Source organism: Heterodontus francisci, chromosome 4 (assembly GCF_036365525.1).
Source record: "Heterodontus francisci isolate sHetFra1 chromosome 4, sHetFra1.hap1, whole genome shotgun sequence".
Classification (NCBI taxonomy): Eukaryota; Metazoa; Chordata; class Chondrichthyes; order Heterodontiformes; family Heterodontidae; genus Heterodontus; species Heterodontus francisci.
This window is the reverse complement of record NC_090374.1, coordinates 133,168,796-133,188,180: the sequence shown is the minus strand read 5'-3', so window position 1 is coordinate 133,188,180 and position 19,385 is coordinate 133,168,796. Positions and strand designations below refer to the sequence as shown.

Genomic DNA, 19,385 nt, shown 5'->3' with positions numbered 1-19,385 from the left:
CTGGGATAGGTTAGTGTGAAAGGAAGTGGGGGAGCAGAATTCTTGAGGTGTATTCAGGAGAATTTTTTGGCCAGTATGTAGCAAGTCCAACAAGAGAGGGGTGCAGTTTTAGACTTAGTTTTTGGAAATGAAGCTGGGCAAGTGGAAGGAGTAGCAATGGGAGAGCACTTTGGTGGTCGCCATCATAATTCAGTGAGTTTTAACATAATTATGGAAAAGGACAAGGATAGAATACTAATTGGAGTTCTCAATTGGGGCAAGGCCAATTTTACTAAGCTGAGGAGAGATTTAGTGAAAGTGGACTGGAAACAGTTACCTGAAGGTAAATCAGTGTCAAAGCAGTGGGAGGCATTCAAAGGGGAGATCCAAGTAAACATGCTCCCACAAAGAAAAAGGGTGTGATGGCCAAATCCAGAGCCCCATGGATGTCAAGGAGCTTACAGAGTAAGATAAGGCAAAAAAGGAAAGCTTATGCCCGACACAGAGAACTCAATACTACCGAGAAGAGTATAGAAAATGGAGGGGTGAAATCAAAAAGGAAATTAGGAAAGCTAAGAGAGGGCATGAAAGAATATTGGCAACCAAAATCAAGGTGAACCCACAGATGTTTTATCAATATATTAGGAGTAGGAGGATAACTAAGGAAATAGTAGGGCCCATAAAAGATCAAAAAGGTAACCTACGTGTAGGGACGGAAGATGTTGGTATGATTCTTCATGAATATTTTGCGTCTGTCTTCAGAAAAGAGGGGGATGATGCAGATATTGTAGTCAAGGAAGAGGGGTGTGAAGTATTGGATGTGATAAACATGAGAGGGAGGAAGTATTAATGGGATTAGCCTCCTTGAAAGTGGATAAATCACCAGGGCTGGATGAAATGTACCCCAGGCTGTTAAAAGAAGCCAAAGAGGAAATAGTGGAAGGTCTGTCTATCATTTTCCAGTCCTCACTGGATACAGGTGTGCTGCTGGAGGATTAGAAGACTACTAACGTTGTATCTTTGTTTAAAAAGGGAGTGAGGGATAGACTGAATAATTACAGGTCAGTCAGTCTAACCTCAGTAGCGGGCAAATTATTGGAATCAGTTCTGAGACACAGGATAAACTGTTACTTAGAAGAGTATGGATTAATCAAGAGTAGTTAGCATGGAGTTGATAGGGAAGATCTTGTCTGACTAACTCGATTGAATTTTTTGAAGAAGTAACAAGGAAGCTTTTGTTATTCTTTCTTGGGATGTGGGCAAGGCCAGCATTTGTTGCCCATCCCTAATTGCCCTTGACTGAGTGGCTTGCTAGGCCATTTCAGAGGGCAGATTTCCTTCCCTAAAGGACATTACTCGACAATCGATGATAGTTTCATGGCACCATTACTGAAACTAGCTTTCAATTCCAGATTTTAATTAATTGCATTTAAATTTGAACCCATGTCCCCAGAGCATTAGCCCAGGCCTCTGGATTACTAGTCCAGTGACATAACCACTACGCCACCATCTTCCCTATAGGACAGGATAGTGCAGTTGATGTGGTCTACATGGATTTCAGCAAGGTTTTTGACAAGGTCCCACATGGCAGACTGGTTAAAAAAATAAAAGCCCATGGGATCCAGGGAAATGTAGCAAGGTGGATACAAAATTGACTCAGTGGCAGGAAACAAAAGGGTAATTGTTGAAGGGTGTTTTTGCATCTGGAAGGCTGTTTCCAGTGGCGTTCTGCAGGGCTTAGTACTGGGTCCCCTGCTTTTTGTGGTATATATTAACGATTTGAAAGTAAATGTAGGGGGCATGGTCAAGAAGTTTGCAGATGACACAAAAATTGGTCGTGTGGTTGATAGCAAAGAGGATAGCTGTAGGTTGCAGGAAGATATCGATGGACTGGTCAGGTGGTCAGAAAAGTGGCAAATGGAATTCAACCCGGAGAAGAGTGAGGTGATGCATTTGGGGAGGTCAAACAAGGTAAAGGAATACACGATGAATGGGAGAATACTGAGAGGTGTAGAGGAAGTGGGGGCGTTGGAGTGAATGTCCACAGATCCCTGAAGGTAGCAGGACAGGTCGATAAGGTGGTTAAGAAGGCATATGGAATCCTTTCCTTTATTAACCCAGGTATAGAATACAAGAACAGGGAGGCTATGCTGGAACTTGACTAGTGTGTGCAGTTCTGGTCACCTCATTACAGCAAGGATATAATTGCATTGGCGAGGGTACAGAGGAGATCTATGAAGATGTTGCCAGGACTGGAAAAATGCAGCTATGAGGAAAGATTGGATAGGCTGAGGTTGTTCTCCTTGAAACAGAGAAGGCTGAGGGTAGATTTGATTGAAATGTACAAAATTGTGAGGGGCCTGGATAGAGTGGATGTGAAGGGCCTATTTACCTTAGAAGAGAGGTTAGTGATAAGGGGGCATATACTTAAAGTGACTGGTAGAAAGATTTGAGGAGTGATGAGAACCATAGAAAAATTAATACACAGAAGGAGGCCATGCAGCTGTCTTGTTCGTGCCGGCCAAGAAAACTAGCCGCCCAAACTACTCCCATCTTCCAGCACCTGGTCCGTAGCCTTGCAGGTTACAGCTCTTCAGTGCATGTCCAGGTATCTTTTAAAAGAATTGCAGGTTTCTGCCTCCACCACCGTTCCTGGCAGTGAATTCCAGACACTCACAACCCTCTGAGTGAAAACATTTTTCCTCATGTCCCCTCTAATCCTTCTACCAATCACCTTAAATCTGAGGAAAAACTTTTTCACCTAGAGGGTGGTGGGGGGTCTGGAACACACCAGGAAGGGTAGAAGAGGCAGAAACCTTCAACTAATTTCAAAGGTATATGGATATGCACCTAAGGTGCCGTAACCTGCAGAGCTACGGACCAAATGCTGGAAAGTGGGATTCGGCTGGGTGGCTCGTTTTCAGCCGGCACAGACACAGTGGCCTCTTTCTGTGCTGTCAACCTTCTACGATTTCTATGATTTATAATTACAGGATGGTTTCATCCGGCTATTGATACACCTCTAAGTGCTTCGTGCTTTCTATAGTGTTTCAAGTTGTAAAGGGAGTTGACAGGGAGTGGTTTGGCAGGTACTGACAGACGTTTTGCTGACTTCAAAGCTTCTGCACACTTCAGTTACTCCCAGACATGAGTGCACTGGTAGCCATACCTCTTGGAATACAGCATGACTTGAACAATGAACAGAGACGATGCAGAGCAGGACAAGCTGCTATAAGAGTGAGAGGGACAAAGGGGAGAAAGGGTCTTAAGTAGGAGGCCATTTCTGCTCAGGGTGTTTAGGGAGCAATTCTCCTACCGCAACCTCAGTGAAGACCAATGTCTGAGATATCTACACTTCAGTAAGGATGTCCTCACTACTATCTGCCACCTGCTGCAGCCATAACTGCAATCTCAGAACAGAAAAAGGAGGATTGCCAGTGGTTGCATAGGTGACTGTGGCTATGAACTTTTAGGCATCTGGCTCCTTCCAGTCTGGAGCTGGAGATATTTTAACATCTCGCAGTTTGCTGTTCACTGTTGTGTAAGAAAGGTCAATGAGGCTCTCTATTCAAAGAGAGCTAATTACACTTCACTCTTTCTTGCCAGAGACAAGCAGGCAGAGCGAGCACAAGGCTTCGCTAGGACTGCAGGCTTCTCCATGGTGTAGGGTGCCCCTGACTGCATGCACATCACTTTGCAGGTGCTGCATGTCAACTCCGCCCTATACCATATAACTGAAAGGGATTCCACTCCCTCCACATCCAGTTTATGTGTGACCCTAGGCAGTGTATTATGCAGGTCAATGCCTGGTTGTCTGGCAACAGCCATGATGTCTTCATTCTGCAGTAGTTCGCTGTTCCAGCTGCATTTGAACCACCACAGAAAACCAAAAGATGCCAACTAGGCAACAAGGGCTATTGAATGAAGATGCAGGTGTGCAACCCATAAACAGGTGTGCAGCATGCATAAAATGAAAGCCATGCTGTTACACAAAATGTTACAGAGTAGACCACTGGCATGCTGAAACAATGCTTCCATTGCCTGGACTGCTCTGGAAGAGACCTGCAGTACTTGGCACAGCAAGTGCCAAGATTAGTCATGGTCTGCTGCATGCTGCACCACCTTGCCATCCATGAGGGGACAGCCTTTCCACCAGCTATATGGTGAAGAGCTGAGGAGGAGCACGAGCATGAGGAGGAGGAGGAGGAGGAAGAAGAAGAAAAAGAGGAAAGGAAGGGAGAAGGTACCCTTGGCAGTCCCTTTATTCTCAGGCTTTCAGTAAAGAACTCATCAGAGTGTGATACCAGTAATTCCCCATTTACCAACAGTCCCACACATTACCTTCCCTATGTCAGTGACCATCATGGCCATACTGCATACAAAAATCAACTAAACACTCTTGTGCATTTCCTTAGTGCTCGTCTTCCGTGTGCCTTTGCCTACCCTAGTCACCTATGCAGTGCTACCCCAATGGCTGCAGCATGGGTGGTGGAAGGCCACTGAATTTTAATAAAGAAGACTGCAGATGACCTTAAGGGATAATCTCGAGCAGTTCTGGGTCTAGAATGTCTGGCTGCAGACTGCACCATTCTAGCATGGGCAGCAGCAGTCTGGGCTGTCTGGCTGACAGGCAACAGCAACGTCACTGATGGAGTGGCAGCAGTGGACGGACAAATGCTGTCATCCTGAGGGAGGACAGCAGGTTTCTGCTCCAGGGAACCACTGCCATTCTCCATTGGGGGGCACCTCAACATTCCTAGCAATCAATTAGAGGACAGATTGCTGGACTGCTGTGCCACCCTGCAAGCATCTTTGCACACCTATTGCACAACCACGATGCCAGCAGTCTGAGCTTGCATGACAGCAGTCTGAGCTTCCACTGCAGCAGTCATATTTCTGATGGAACATGCTTGGGTGCCGATCAAGCGGGCTGCTTTGTCCCAGATGGTGTCAAGCTTCTTGAGTGTTGGACCTGCACTCATCCAGGCAAGTGGAGAGTATTCCATCACACTTCTAACTTGTGCCTTGTGGATGGTAGACTGGCTTTGGGGAATCAAGAGATGAGATACTTGCTTCAGAATTCCCAGCCTCTGACTTGCTTTTGTAGCCACGGTATTTATATGGCTGGTCCAGTTAAGTTTCTGGTCAATGGTAACCCCCAGGATGTTGATAGTGGGGGATTCAGTGATGGTAATGTCATTGAACATTAAGGGGAGATGGTTAGATTCTCTCTTGTTGGAGAGGCAATTGTGTGGTACGAACATTACTTGCCACTTATCAGCCCAAGCCTGAATGTTGTCTAGGTCTTGCAGCATGCGGGTATGAACTGCTTCAGTATCTTAGGAGTTGTGAATGGTCCTGAGCACTGTGCAATCATCAGCGAACATCCCCACTTCTGACCTTATGTTGGAGGGTTAGTCATTGATGAAGCAGCTGAAGATGGTTGTGCCTAGAACACTACCCTGAATAACTCCAGCAGTGATGTCCTGTGGCTGAGATGATTGGCCTCCACCAATCACAATCATCTTCCTTTGTGCTAGGTATGACTAACCAGTGGAGAGTTTATCCCTGATTCCCATTGACTCCAGTTTTGCTAAAGCTGCTTGAAGCAACACTGGGTTAAATGCTGCCTTGATTGTCAAGAGCAATCAATCTCACATCACCTCTGTAATTCAGCTCTTCTGTCCATGCTTGGACCAAGGCTGTAATGAGGTCTGGAGTCCAGTGGCCCTGGTGGAACCCAAACTGAGATCAGCAAGCAGCTTATTACTGAGTAAGTGTCGTTTCATAACACTGTTGACAACACCTTCCATTACTTTGCTGATGATTGACAGTAGACTGATGGGGCAGCAATTGGCCGGATCGGATTTGTCCTGCTTTTTGTGCACAGGACATACCTAGGCAATTTTCCACATTGTCAGGTAGATACCAGGATGCCAGTGTCATAGCTGCACTGAAACAGCTTGGCTAGGGGCCTGGCTAGTTCTGGAGCACAGGTCTACAGTCATCGCCTTTGCTGTATCCAGTGTACTCGGCAGTTTCTTGATATCACATGGAGTGAATCAAACTGGCTGAAGACTGGCACCTGTGATGCTATGGATTTCAGAAGGAGGCCAACTGGATCATCCACTCAGCACTTCTGGGTGAAGATGACTGTAAATACATCAGCTTTGTACTTTGCATTGATATGCTGGGCTCCCCCATCATTGAGAATGACTATGTTTGTGGAGTCTCCTCCACTGATTCGCTGTTTAATTGTCCACCACTATTCATGACTGGATGTGGCTTGACTGCAGAGCTTTGATCTGATCGGTTGGTTGTAGAATTACTTAGCTCTATCGCATGCTGCTTCCGCTGTTTATCATACATGTAGTCCTGTGTTGTAGCTTCATCAGGTTGACACCTCACTTTTAGGTATGCCTGGTGCTGCTTCTAGCATGCTCTCCTGCATTTCTCATTGAAGCAGGGTTGGTCCCTTGACTTGATGGCAATAATAGAGTGAGGGATATGCTGGGCCATGAGGATATTGTGGTTGAATACAATTCTGCCACTACTGATGGCCCACAGCACCTCATGGATTCCCAGTTTTGAGCCACTAGATCTGTTCCGAATCTATCCCATTTAGCACAGTGTTCGTGCCACACATGATGGAGGGTGCCCTCAATGTGAAGATGGGACTTCGTCTCCACAAGGACTGGGAAGTGGCTACTCTACAAATAATATCACAGACAGATGCATCTGCAACAGGTAGATTAATGAGAATGCGGTCAAGTAGGTTTTTCCCTCTTGTTGATTCTCTTATCACCTGGTGCAGGCCCAGTCTGGCAGATATGCTCTTCAGGACTTGGCCAGCTCAGTCAATAGTAGTGGTGCTACCGAGCCACTCTTGGTGATGGACATTGAAGTCCCCCACCCAGAGTACATTCTATGCCCTTACTACCCTCAGTGCTTCTTCCAAGTGGTGTTCAACATGGAGGAGCACTGATACATCAGCGGAGAGAGGATGGTAGGTAGTAATCAGCAGGAGGTTTCCTTGCCCATGTTTGACTTGATGTAATTAAACTTCACGGGGTCTAGCGTCAATGTTGAGGATTTCCTGGGCCACTCCCTCCTAACTGTACACCACTGTGTTGCCACCTCTGGTCTGTCTGTCTGACTGGTGAGACAGGACATTCCCAGGGATCATGACAGGTGAGTTTGGAACATTGGTTATAATTCGGTGAATATGACTATGTCAGGCTGTTGTTTGACTAGTCTGTGAGACAGCTGTCCCAATTTGGCCCAGGAGCCCAGATGTTGGTGAAGAAAACTTTGTAGCATCAACTGGACAATGTGTGCCTTTGTCAGTTCCAGTCCCTAGGTCAATGCTGGTGGTCCACCTGTTTTTATTCTTATTCGACTTTTCTGCAGCAGTTTGATACAACGGAATGGTTTACTATGCCATTTCAGAGGGCAGTTAAGAGTTAGCCACATTGCTGTGGGTCTAGATTCACACCTAGGCCAGACCGGTGAGGACAACAGATTTCCTTACCTAAAGAACATTAGTGAAGCTCTTAGCCTTGTACAACAATCCAGTAGTCTCATGATCATCATTACCGTGACTAGCTTTTTATTGCAAATTTATTACCTAATTGAATTTCAATTCCCCCAGCTGCCATGGTGGGATTTGAACTCATGTCTCTGGAACATTAGTCTTGGTCTGTGGATTACTTGTCCAGTAATGTTACAACTATGCTTCCATTCCTCATGCTTATTCTGTAATGGAGCTGTGACACAGCTATCAGATGTTGCCTCATGGTTGGATCCACAAGTGTGCGAACGGACTTGGCCACCACTTCCTTGCTGACAGGATGGGTGCCAAGCTCTGCGCAGGCTTCCCGATTCACCAAGCACTTTGTTGTGCATAACCCATAAAAGTCCTCATCTAGGTCCTCTGCAGTGAGACCTGTGAGCAACCTCTCCCTCCAGCAAGTTGGCATCTGTGCTATCCTTGCATCCTGCCTTGGCTACAGGTTACTTGTGTCCAGTGTTTCACCACTTGCAGATCCTGCCTCTATGCTATCCTCTAAATTACGTGCAGTGTCAGTATCTGAGCTGGTGGCTGCAAGTTTGAAATCAAGTTATGGTCTTTCTTCATCACCACTGTCTTCATGGTGTTCCTCCATTATCTGGCCAGGTTGCACATCTTGGGTATCTGAAAGGAAGAATGCACAAGGATAAGTTTTTGGTGCAGGGCGGGGGCAGGTTGGGGAAAGTAGGAAGTACATGCTTACATCATCTGCAGCTTATAAATCAGAACAGATTGTGGGATGAGGGGAAAGCGAGAGCTGAGAGAGAGGATTATGTATGAGGATACCGTCATTTTTGATAGTTTCAGCCCCACCGCTGGCCACAGCCTCAGCAATGGATGTCCCAATAATGGCCAGCACCGTCTCCTCCATGAGGGTTAGGACGTGCAGGCACACCGATCCCACTCCAGTAAGCTCCTACTGCCTCCTGCAGCACTTTGTCCTGCAAGAGAGGGGGAAGTGTGTCAGTGAGTGCGGTACAATGTGTTTGGCTGATGTGGCTGTCATTGGACGCTTTGCGATGTGGGTGTGAGGCTTGCACCAGTGCTCAGTGTGTGAGGATGAGGTGAAGCATATGAATGTTAGGTATGAGTTGTAATTGAATGTTGGTAGGTGAGTGATGGGAGTCTGATGATACGAGCATTGGCTGAGGTTACTTGGCCTGTTGGTAGGATATGGCACTTGATGATGCATTCACTGACCTTGACCATTCTTGTGAGGTCATTGAACTTCTTGCATCACAACATCCAATTCTTTGGGGATTGACTCCTGGCATTGACCTCCGTGGTTATCTGCTCCCATTGCCTTTTGGTTGTGCATCTGGAGGGCCTTCTGGTGCCCTGAGAATACAGAACATTTCTCCTACTTTCCACCTTCCCCAACAAAGCCTCCAGTGCAGTGTCCAAAAACCTTGGAGCATGTTCTCTCTCCCATGTTGTACCATTCTACACTGTTCTCCAGATCAGGTTCATTTTCTGCATGGTTGCCACAATGCAGCTCTCCTTTAAGAGGTGTAATGTGACTTTAACTGGTGCTAGCAAGTTATGATTTTGGTCGACTGCTGATTCATGCAGCCAATCAACAGCGCAGTTAGTGCTAGCCCGATGCAGAAATCATACAAATGAGCAGGCAGCACAAATTTGGCACGCCACCTGCATTGCAACCAACAGAAGCAGATTTATTGTCCACTGTGACCCCCGTATCCATTTTTGGGGGCTACCCAATTTATCTTCCTAGTAGTCTTAGAAGATTTGATTCTGATCATATCTAATCGCTGCAAAGCAACAATCAACAAAGTTAATAGGATATTGAAATAGATAGCCATAACAAATGAATAGGTCAGATGAGTTTGTAATCAAACTTTTTAGTACTCTGGTCAGACTGCACAATATATATTCATCCACTTCTGGTCACCATGAAACAAAAGAGATAGTCAGGCTCCAGAGACAGTCCGGAGAAGAACTGTGAGGCTGATTCTTAGTGTTAGGGATATGGGTTATTAAGAAAACCTGCAGAGATTTGAGGTTTTAAGGTGAGATAATAGAAAAATAGGAATAGAAAATGTTAATCTGGGTAAGAACTTTAAATGAAACTACACAACTAAAGAAAGAAAAAAGTCTTGCATTTATATAGCACTTTCATGACCTCAGGACGTCCCAAAGTACTTTACAGCCAATAAAGAACTTTTGAAGTGTAGTCACTGTTGTAATGTATGAAACATGGCAGACAATTTGTGCACAGCAAGTTCCCACAAATAGCAATATGATAATCTGTTTTTGTGATGTTGATTGAGTCATAAATACCAACCAGGACACCAGAGATAACTCCCCTGCTCTTCTTCAAAGTAGCACTATGGGATCTTTTACATTCACTTGAGAGGGCAGTAGGGGCCTCGGTTTAACGTCTCATCCAAAAGATGGAATCTCTGACAGTGCAGTACTCCCTCATTACTGCACTGGAGTGTCAGCCAAGAACTTTGCACTCAAGTCTCTGCAGAGGGACTTGAACCCACAAATTTATGACTCACAGGCAAGAGTGCTACCAATTGAGCCATGGCTGACAGAGAGAGACAGCCTCAAATTTGTGAAAGGTCATTTTAAGATTAAAATCAATAACATTTTCTTCACGCAAAGAGTGACAAATGTGCGGAATAGGCAAAAACTATGGAACCATTTAAAGGACACTTGGATGGCACAATAGGATCTCTCTGAATAGACAAATTATAAATGAACGAATAGTCTTCCTCATCCATAATCATCATGTGATCTTGGTGCCCCTATTCTGAATGTCAAATATATGATGCTGAAATGTATATGGGGCCCATGATTTACACAGAGCTCTTATTCATTGTCAGACAAGGCGGCTATCTTTTACACTGCGTGGAGGATTAAGTTGCGTGGCTTCCAAAGAATCAACTACAATGGAAAGGGAATACAAGTACCTGGTCAATCAAGCGTAACTGAGTTGGTTTTAAAATGCGTTTTCTTTGAATTATTGAGCATTGTATTTTGCGTAACTTCAGTTCTAAATTATACACTAATTAAAACAAAGGACGCGAGAACTGGTAATCCTGCTAAAATTCAATACTGCTTTCCAATAAAGAGCTACTTTGTGCAAATGTTGATTTCACTTAGAATAATTCAGTTTAGTTTGACTAACACATCAAAAGAGATCATTTTGTGTTAATTTCATACTAGGTGTAATGCTTCTCAGAATTCTTTAAATGTGTGAATGCATTGGATTTCGATTTTGATGACAGTGTTAATTTGAAAATTTAGCTGATAGCCATTAATGCTCATAGAAACCTGAGGGAACTAAATAACTAAGTGAGAGGTTAGCTGCTGAAACTTTTAATGGCATCATTCATTTCAACTTACACTCTCCATGATATCCTTTGGACTGCTTAAAGGATGAGCCCAAAGTCAACCTTACCTACTTTTTGTGCAAACATAGCAACTTCTCGTTTCTCACTGTGGAAGATGATAACCCTAGTGGCTACAAAATAATTTTGCTTTGACCTACCAACAATCTTCTTATTTTGTATCAGCTCATATTCAGAATGCCAACTTTGTTTTTTGTTTCTGCAACACTACCATACCCCTGGTTGTAGCCTTCAATATGTATTGCTATTCTGAGGGAGGGCAAGAACAAGAGAAGACTACAACTAATTTCTCAACAATCTGTCTCTGAAAGCAATGAATTGCAATTCCTAGCATTGCATTACTTTTAGCTTTGGGGGCATTCAGATGGCTCACTGCATCCAAGGTCAGTGGGCAAAAATAGATAGCACAATGAGTAAAGCAGCCATGCAACTAGTTCCATATTTCAACGTATGCATTTCTAAAGGAGGAAACTCACAATAATCAGTAAGACGTAATGCTTTTCAGCAACCACACCCAGTGGTGAACCTGCTATTACCTATTGCAAGGGAAAATAAAATCTAATCTTGTATCTTTTCGTCCTCTCAATTTTTCAAGTCTTGTGAATGTTCCATAAGCTGTTTTATTAACTATGTGTTTTACCTAAAATTCATTAGTCAATGTGCTTAAGTGGAAAAAAAATCCATATTTTTTTACCAAATGTTCTGCTTTTATGAATTGACTGTCAAGACAAGTGTGGAAATCAGGTGGCGAATGCAGTTGCTGACTCACATGTAGCAGGCGTCGGGCAGGGTTCACAAGGTTTGTTCCAGCCTTTACCAACATTGTAAGAACAGCAGCACATTTTTTTGGTTAAGTTGAAGGAGAGCTCATTCTCACAGGTCTCGTTGTAGTGTCGATAGCACATGCTCTTTCTCATGTCTGGAAAAAATAAAATATAGTATGAAAACCCAATGTCTGTCATCATGTTTAAGTGTCTATTGAAATATTTCTAATTTTATATTTGCTGGCTGTCAGTTAATGGTAGAACATTTAGGTTAGACTTTACATCAACACATACCGAGTTATTTGTTCTTTCTAGCCAAACAGTCAATCATGTACTGCCAACATTAGTTTAGATGTTAATATAATCTAGAAATTCCAAGAGAAACACAAGGACCTTTGAGAGCCCTGATTACATAGTAAGTGATACAGGGCAGAACTTTTGCCTTGATATGGGGGTGAGAACGGAGGCGGGCGGGAACATAATTTTGTGTCGCCAGCCGGTTTACTGGTTTGCCAGCAACATCCCCGCGGCAACCCCCACCCCCCCATTTTTCTACAGACCAGCTCGGGGTGGAAGGGCTACCTGCTGGCATGCAGTGGGTAGCTTGTTTCGATAATTTAAAGGCCAATTATCAGAGTCTGGAATTTTCCATTTGACCTGCAGACTCTCCGCGGTGTCAGGAGCATGGTAGCTGCCTGGAGGTGCTCCATGATGCCTTTGAGGACCCCCCACCACCCACTTGGCCACAGCTGCGGCCAAGAGCCACCCTGTGGAGGAACCCCCCCACCGCCCCTCCACACTGGTGGCCTGGCAGCTGTGGCTATTTTTTATTTCTGATTTTTTATAGTTGTTGATAGGCTACAGCTTCTTCCCTGCTGTAGGGCTTCCTATTAATCCTCCAGTTGTGAGAGCCCGCCCACCATCCTTAATTGGATGGCGAGCATAGCCTCTGGCCATTCAATGCGACTTCAATTTACAGAAAGAATTTGTAAATCTAATCAGCACTAATGCTGTGGAGGAGGAATTCCTGGAGTGTGTATGAGATGAGTTTCTGGGGTAGTATGTTGAAGAACCAACTAGGGTTCGGCTATTTTACATTTAGTATTATGTAATGAGAAAGGGCTAATTAATAACCTTGCTGTAAAGAAGCCTTTGTGAAATGGTGACCATAATATGACAGAATTTCACATTAAGTCTGAATGTGGTATAGTTCATTCTGAAAGTAGGGTCTTTAATCTGAACAAGGGAAACTATGAAGATATGAGGGGCAAGTTGACTATGGTGGATTGGGAAAATACATTAAAAGACTTGATGGTAGGCAGGCTAGTATTTAAAGAAGTACCACATGGTTTATATAACAGATATATATTCCTCTAAGGTACAAACACCCAATGGGAAAGGTGAATCAACCATGGCTAACAAAAGAAGTTAAAGATTGCATTAGATCAAAGGAAGTGACTTATAATGTCACCAGAAAAAGTGGTTAGCCTGGGGATCGGCAGCAATTTAGAACCCAGCAAAGGATGACCAAGAAACTGATAAAGAAAGGGAAGAGAGAATATGAATGCAAGTTAGCGAGAAACATAAAGGCGGACTGCAAAAGCTTCTTTAGGTATGTGAAAAGGAAAAAATTAGCTAGGACAAATGTGGGCCCATTACAGATACAGACAGGAGAACTTATAGTGGAGAACAGGGAAATTGGCGGAGAAACTAAACATATAGTTGGTGTCTGACTTCATGGAAGGAGATACAGAAAATCTCCCAGAAATACTAGGCAGCTAAGGGACTTGTGAAACTGAGGAACTGAAAGAAATTAGTATTAGTAGAGGTAGTACTTCAAAAGTTAATTGAATTGAAGGTTGATAAATCCCCTGGACCAGATGAGCTACATCTCAGAGTCTTGAAGGAGGTGGCTATAGAGACAGTGGCTGCATTACTGGTTATCTTTCAAAATTCAATAGATTCTGGAAAGATTCCTGTGGACTGGAGAGTAGCAAATGTAACCCCACTATTTAAGAAGGGAGGGAGAAGGGGAGTGGAGAAATATAGACCCCTGTTAGTTTGATGTCAGTAGTAGGGAAAATGTTAGAATCTATTATAAAGGATGTGATAACTGGACACTTAGAAAAGAATGGCAAAATTGGGCAGAGTCAACATGGATTTATGAAAAGGAAACCATGTTTGACAAACCTGTTGGAGTTTTTTGTGGATGTTACTAGTAGCATAGATAAAGGAGAACCAGTGGATGTGGTCTATTTGGATTTTCAGAAAGCTTTTGATAAGGTCCCACACGAGGTTAGTAAACAAAATTAGAGTGCATAGAATTGGGAGTAATATACTAATATAGATTGAGAATTGGTCAACAGAGAGAGACAGCAGAGAATAGGAATAAATGGGTCATTCTCAGGATGGCAGGCTGTTACTAGTGGGGTACCACAAGGATCAATGCTAGGGTCACAGCTGTTCACAATCTATATAAATGATTTGGATGTGGGGACCAATTGTAATATTTCCAAATTTGCTGATGACACAAAACTAGGTGGGAACATAAGTTGTGAGGAAGATGCAAGGAGGCTTCAAGTGGACTTGGACAGGCTAATTTAATGGGCATGAACATGGCAGATGGAATATAATGTGATTAAGTCTGAAGTGATCCACTTTGGTAGGAAAAACAGAAAGACAGAATATTTCTTGAATGGTGAGAGCTTGGGAAGTGTTGGTGTCCAAAGGGACCTGGGTGCCCTTGTTCAAGAGTCACTAAAAGCTAGCGTGCAGCTGTAGCAAGCAATTAGAAAGGCAAATAGTATATTGGCCTTCATCGTAAGGGGATTTAAGTAAAGAGGTAAAGATGTCTTGTTGCAATTGTATCGAACCTTGGTGAGACTGCATCTGGAGTATTGTGCACATTTTTGGTCTCCATACCTAAGGACGAATATATTTGCCATAGAGGGAGTGCAATAGAGGTCCACCAGACTAATTCCTGGGATGGCGGGATTGTTTTATGAGGAGAGATTGAGGAAACTAGGCCTATATTCTCTAGAGTTTCGAAGAATGAGAGGTGATCTCATTGAAACTTATAAAATTCTTACAAGGCATGACAGGGTGGATGTAGATAGGATGTTTCCCCTTGCTGGTGAGTATAGAACCAGGGGACATAATCTCAGAATAAGGGGCAGGCCAATTAAGAGTGAGATGAGGATGAATTTCTTTACTTAGAGGGTAGTGGATCTTTGGAATTTTCTGCCCTAGAGGGCTGTGTGGAAGCTCAATCACTGAGCATGTTCGATAGATTTCTGGAGACAAATGACATCAAAGGATATGAAGATAGTGCGAGAAAATGGCGTCGAGGTAGATGATTAGCCATGATCTAACTGAATGGCGGAGCAGGCTCGACAAGCTGAATGGTCTACTCCTGCTCCTATGTTCCAATGCTCCGTTAGTTGGCCAGTTCAGGCAAAATCACTGTTGGGTGCCTGCTGCAAATACAATGCGGGGTCAGGGCCCACATTTAACCCTGATGTTGTGGTCCCAACCTAAAACACTAAATCCTGCCCACGGTCTCCCACCACTGACAGTGGGTGTTAGTGCGATTTGTTCATTGTAAGTAGTGTTTGGTTAAACCATAATAAGTTAAATATCATTTCCATTTCAGTGTTAAGCCTCCTCATTCTCTTACTCTAACGGACTGGAGCTAGCTAACATATTCTTGATAGGCTGGAATCAAACAATATTCATGTGCTAAGGATTAAACAGCAGCTTATGAATACACAGTGCGTTCTGATCATTAGTTTTGCTCTTCTCCTCTCCCCTGTCATGCCTCCATGTTGATGCCTTCGTGAATTCAATTACTAAGACAAATGACCAATTTCCTAAATAAAGATTAACGAGGTGCAAACTTACTGAAAAACCTTCTCAACTGCCTGAAATAGCCGATACACTTAATATGTTAGAAGCAACGCCTTTGTAGTTGACGCCAATGGCAATGAAAATGGTTATTGTTGTTTGCCCGATAAAGGTGACTTGCCGTTATGAGTTTCAGCCCCGCTGACAGTAATTAATGTAATCTTTGTTTAAACACGCTGGAGCATATTTTCATCTTTACTCGCTCGCTCATCTTCATTGCATGAGAATAGATATATTGCTTGTTCTTATTTGCGAGTGTAATGTCTTTAATTTATACATTAACATAAGTAAAATGCCTCAAAAATCTGTATTTCACATGTAATTTGAAAATCAAATTCACAACCTGAAAGTGTTCCCTTATACATCTCAAGAGAACTGTATAGGAATACAATATTAACTAAAATACTGATTATGTACATCTGACTAATATTTGTTGATAAGTTAGCTCGTATTTCCTATATATTCGTGTTTGATCTTTGAATACTGTTGACCGTGAGAGTGGAATTCAGCTGCAATCAAGAGATTATGCACATTAAAAGTAATTTAGGAAAGGTTCAAAAGTGCCAATTTCCTGAAGAACTGCACATCCTGACTTTGATTCCTGAGATGACATTCATCCAGCTTCAGATATTGCGTTTAAAGGCAATGAACCTTAAAAGTCAAGCAGGGTCACTGATTATTGCCTTGACAACTACAGCAACAAAGCCTCGTTCCAATGCATTCAATGTTGATGTGCGTTTTGGTCTTGCACTGTCCTCCTCCACAGCTTTTTCTTGAGAAAATCGCAGAAGAAAACTGTTTTTCAGATGCTGTTTTATATGACTCGCGTTGTAAATTCACTAATTTTGAGAAATTAATAATCAGCAGGACTCACCCATACAGTTGTTCCCACCATTGATCTGCATATACTCTGGAGGGCAGACACAAGTGTAGTTACCCAAGGTGTTGTAGCATGTCCCAGGTCCACAGATACCAGGGTAGGTGACACATTCATCAATATCTGTGAAAAAATACACAGTGGATTATTTCTTTATAGCATGATGCCTATTTTAAATACCTGACAATTGTTCCTCTGCCACCCCAACCCTTTTAATCAAATGCATTTGGGTATTTTTTTTAAACTTGCTTTTAACTGAAATGTTCCAAGTATTGACCACTTCTTTCCAAATATGCCTGTACCTCACCTTCACAGATCCGGGTATCATCATTTAAGTGGTAGCCAGCTGGGCATTCACACTGAAAACTGCCGAAAGTGTTGACACAGTTCCCACCTTGACACAGGCCTGGCAGCTCCTGGCATTCATCAATATCTGAGAAATAAAATACAGCCAGAGAATCATTGACAAAGCACATCACAAAGGGCATGACCTTGCTAAAACATTGTCACTGTTCCAATTCAGATCTTTGAACTGTTTGAATCTGATAGCATTTAAGTGGATCCACAGATGAAAATAGGATTGTGCGGGGTGAATTTTCATGTGTTGGATTCCATTGGGCAGGTGGCATTGTGTTGTGAGACGCTGCTTGTCAAAGGAATCAGGGTGAGGCCTGAACCATTTTCATTAATAGGCCTCAATTGAATAATCTTGGCAAGCTTCCAGAATTGATCCAGGCACATTGTTGATTGGGACGAAAACCGGTCGGTCCTCCACAGAACCAAGCCAGAAGTGGAGCTGTATGGGAGATGGGCATAGGGAGTGACAGAGGGTGGGTAGATTCTTGTGGGGCCATGAAGGGCATTAATGCTCCTTCTGATCCCACAAGAATCATCTTTCAAGCTTTATCTTACAGTTTTTCCTACTGAGTGGGTGCCAAGGAGTGTGCTGTCATTTGTTCTACACTACTTCCTTATTCCTGCTTGAAAACAAAGACACAAACAGGTCTTTGCATCGATACAAAGGGCTAAAAAAAAAAATCGAGATTGCCCATGAAAATGGGCAAGGATTGTGATGTGTGATTAACCTGCGCCCATTCAGAGTTGTGCAGGCAGCACACAAACTTTATGATATCAGCTAATTGTAAGGATAAATGCAAGTAGCCATACTAAATGCACTGCTGAGTGGTGGCACACCTCAGCAGGGGCCCCACATTCGTCTGAGGCTAGCACCACTTATTGCTCACCTGCACTCCTGAAAACCAGCCTGCACCTCTTAGAAGGAGAGATGTAACCTTGTTGCAGCATGTGGTGGATGTCGTTGTGGAAGAGATTATGAGTAGAAGGAGTGGAAATGGCACAATAGGCCAGAGAGCCTGCCCTAAGGATCTCTGATATAACACCGGTGGCATTGGTGCAGGAAGTGGACACGGGGTCTTCTTCACTCAGGGACAGGAGACCCTCCAGACATACACTATGAAGGTAGTGGGAGCAGAAGTCATTGGGGTCAGTGCCAATGTCTAGCTCCAAGTACAGGGCGGCAAAAAGTTCAATGACCTCACATGAGTGGCCACGGTCAATGAATGCATCTTCACATGTCAAATTCATATGAGTGAACCATTACCCTCACACACTGCTCAATTCACCAACCTGCACCACCCACCCCCCCCACCCTTCACTTGCCTCCCAACAGTCTCTATCAAGCATGAATCAAACCCAACATTCATAGCTTTGCCTCACCTTCACACACTTAGCACTGCTGCAAGTATCACATTCACATCTCACAGCTTGTACACAGTGCCAGCTGTTTAACTGTGGCAGGCACCTCACCCAAACACATTGCATCAGACTTAATGACACAGTTCCCTCTCTCTTACAGGAGTAGGTGGCCCATAATTGAATTCAGCAGCACTTAACCAGCTGGGGTAAGACAGGGCTGCATACTCTCACCCCCATGGAGGAGATGTTGCTGGCAATCATTGGTCCGATCATGAATGAGGCCCTGGCCAGCAGCGGGGCTGAAACCGTAAAGGATAATGATATATGTTCACAAGGGGAGAGCCAACTGTGCAACAGCCCCAACAAACAAATTTCTCTGCAGCACCTGTGGAAGAGCCTGTCACTCCAGAATTGGCCTTTATAGCCACTCCAGGCGCTGCTTCACAAACCACTGACCACCTCCAGGCGCGTATCCATTGTCTCTCGAGATAAGGAGGCCCAAAAGAAAGAAAGAATCTATCTTCTCATATCCCACTTCCTCCTCATCCCACAATCTCTTCTGACTTACAAGCTGTAGATGGTGAAAGCACACACTTCTTGCTTTTCCCCATTTCCCTCATCCCACCCTTTATCCTTTCAGTTATCCAAGAACTGCCACCTGGTTCAAGTACTGGCATGGGAACCTTAAGCCCAAGAGAAACAAGAAACTACTGAAGAAGAAACTCCATCACTGAATCTCACACTTGCAGCCACCAGCTCAGATACTGGCACTGTGCGAACATTAGAGGGTAGCACAGGGGCAGGATATGCAGGTGGTACATCACCGGGCCCGAGTGAGCTGCAGGTATGCGGGAGGAAACAGTAGTGCTGGTTCCCAATCCCCAAATGGCAATGTAGCCCACAGGTTCTGCAGCAGAGGACTCAGATGGGGATTTCATGGGGCGACGTACAGAAGGCGGCTGATTGGCATGCGCACAGAAATGGTTGGTGCATTGGCAGGCTTTCCAGAAAGCCTGCTGTCACTGTCAAGGAGCATGGAGGAATTTGGCTCCAACGTAGCATAGGGTTTTGCACAGAACTTGGAACCCATCTTTCCAGAGTGGAAGTGGTGGTCAACTCCATGAGAACACTTGCAGACCCAATCATGATGCAGCATCTGATGACCTTTATCTCAGTTTCCATTACTGCTGTGGAAG

General features: G+C 43.9%; 1 protein-coding gene across 1 annotated transcript in view; it reads right to left on the bottom strand.

The window, feature by feature from the left end:
- The window catches only part of LOC137369253 (fibrillin-2-like), a 496,406-nt gene that overhangs the window by 111,262 nt on the left and 365,759 nt on the right, over positions 1 to 19,385 (bottom strand). The window contains exons 39-41 of the mRNA XM_068030179.1: positions 16,781 to 16,906; positions 16,471 to 16,596; positions 11,699 to 11,848 (exon numbers count right to left, since the gene is read on the bottom strand). Coding sequence (XP_067886280.1) covers positions 11,699 to 11,848; positions 16,471 to 16,596; positions 16,781 to 16,906 — 402 coding nt within the window. The remainder of the gene's footprint in view (positions 1 to 11,698; positions 11,849 to 16,470; positions 16,597 to 16,780; positions 16,907 to 19,385) is intronic.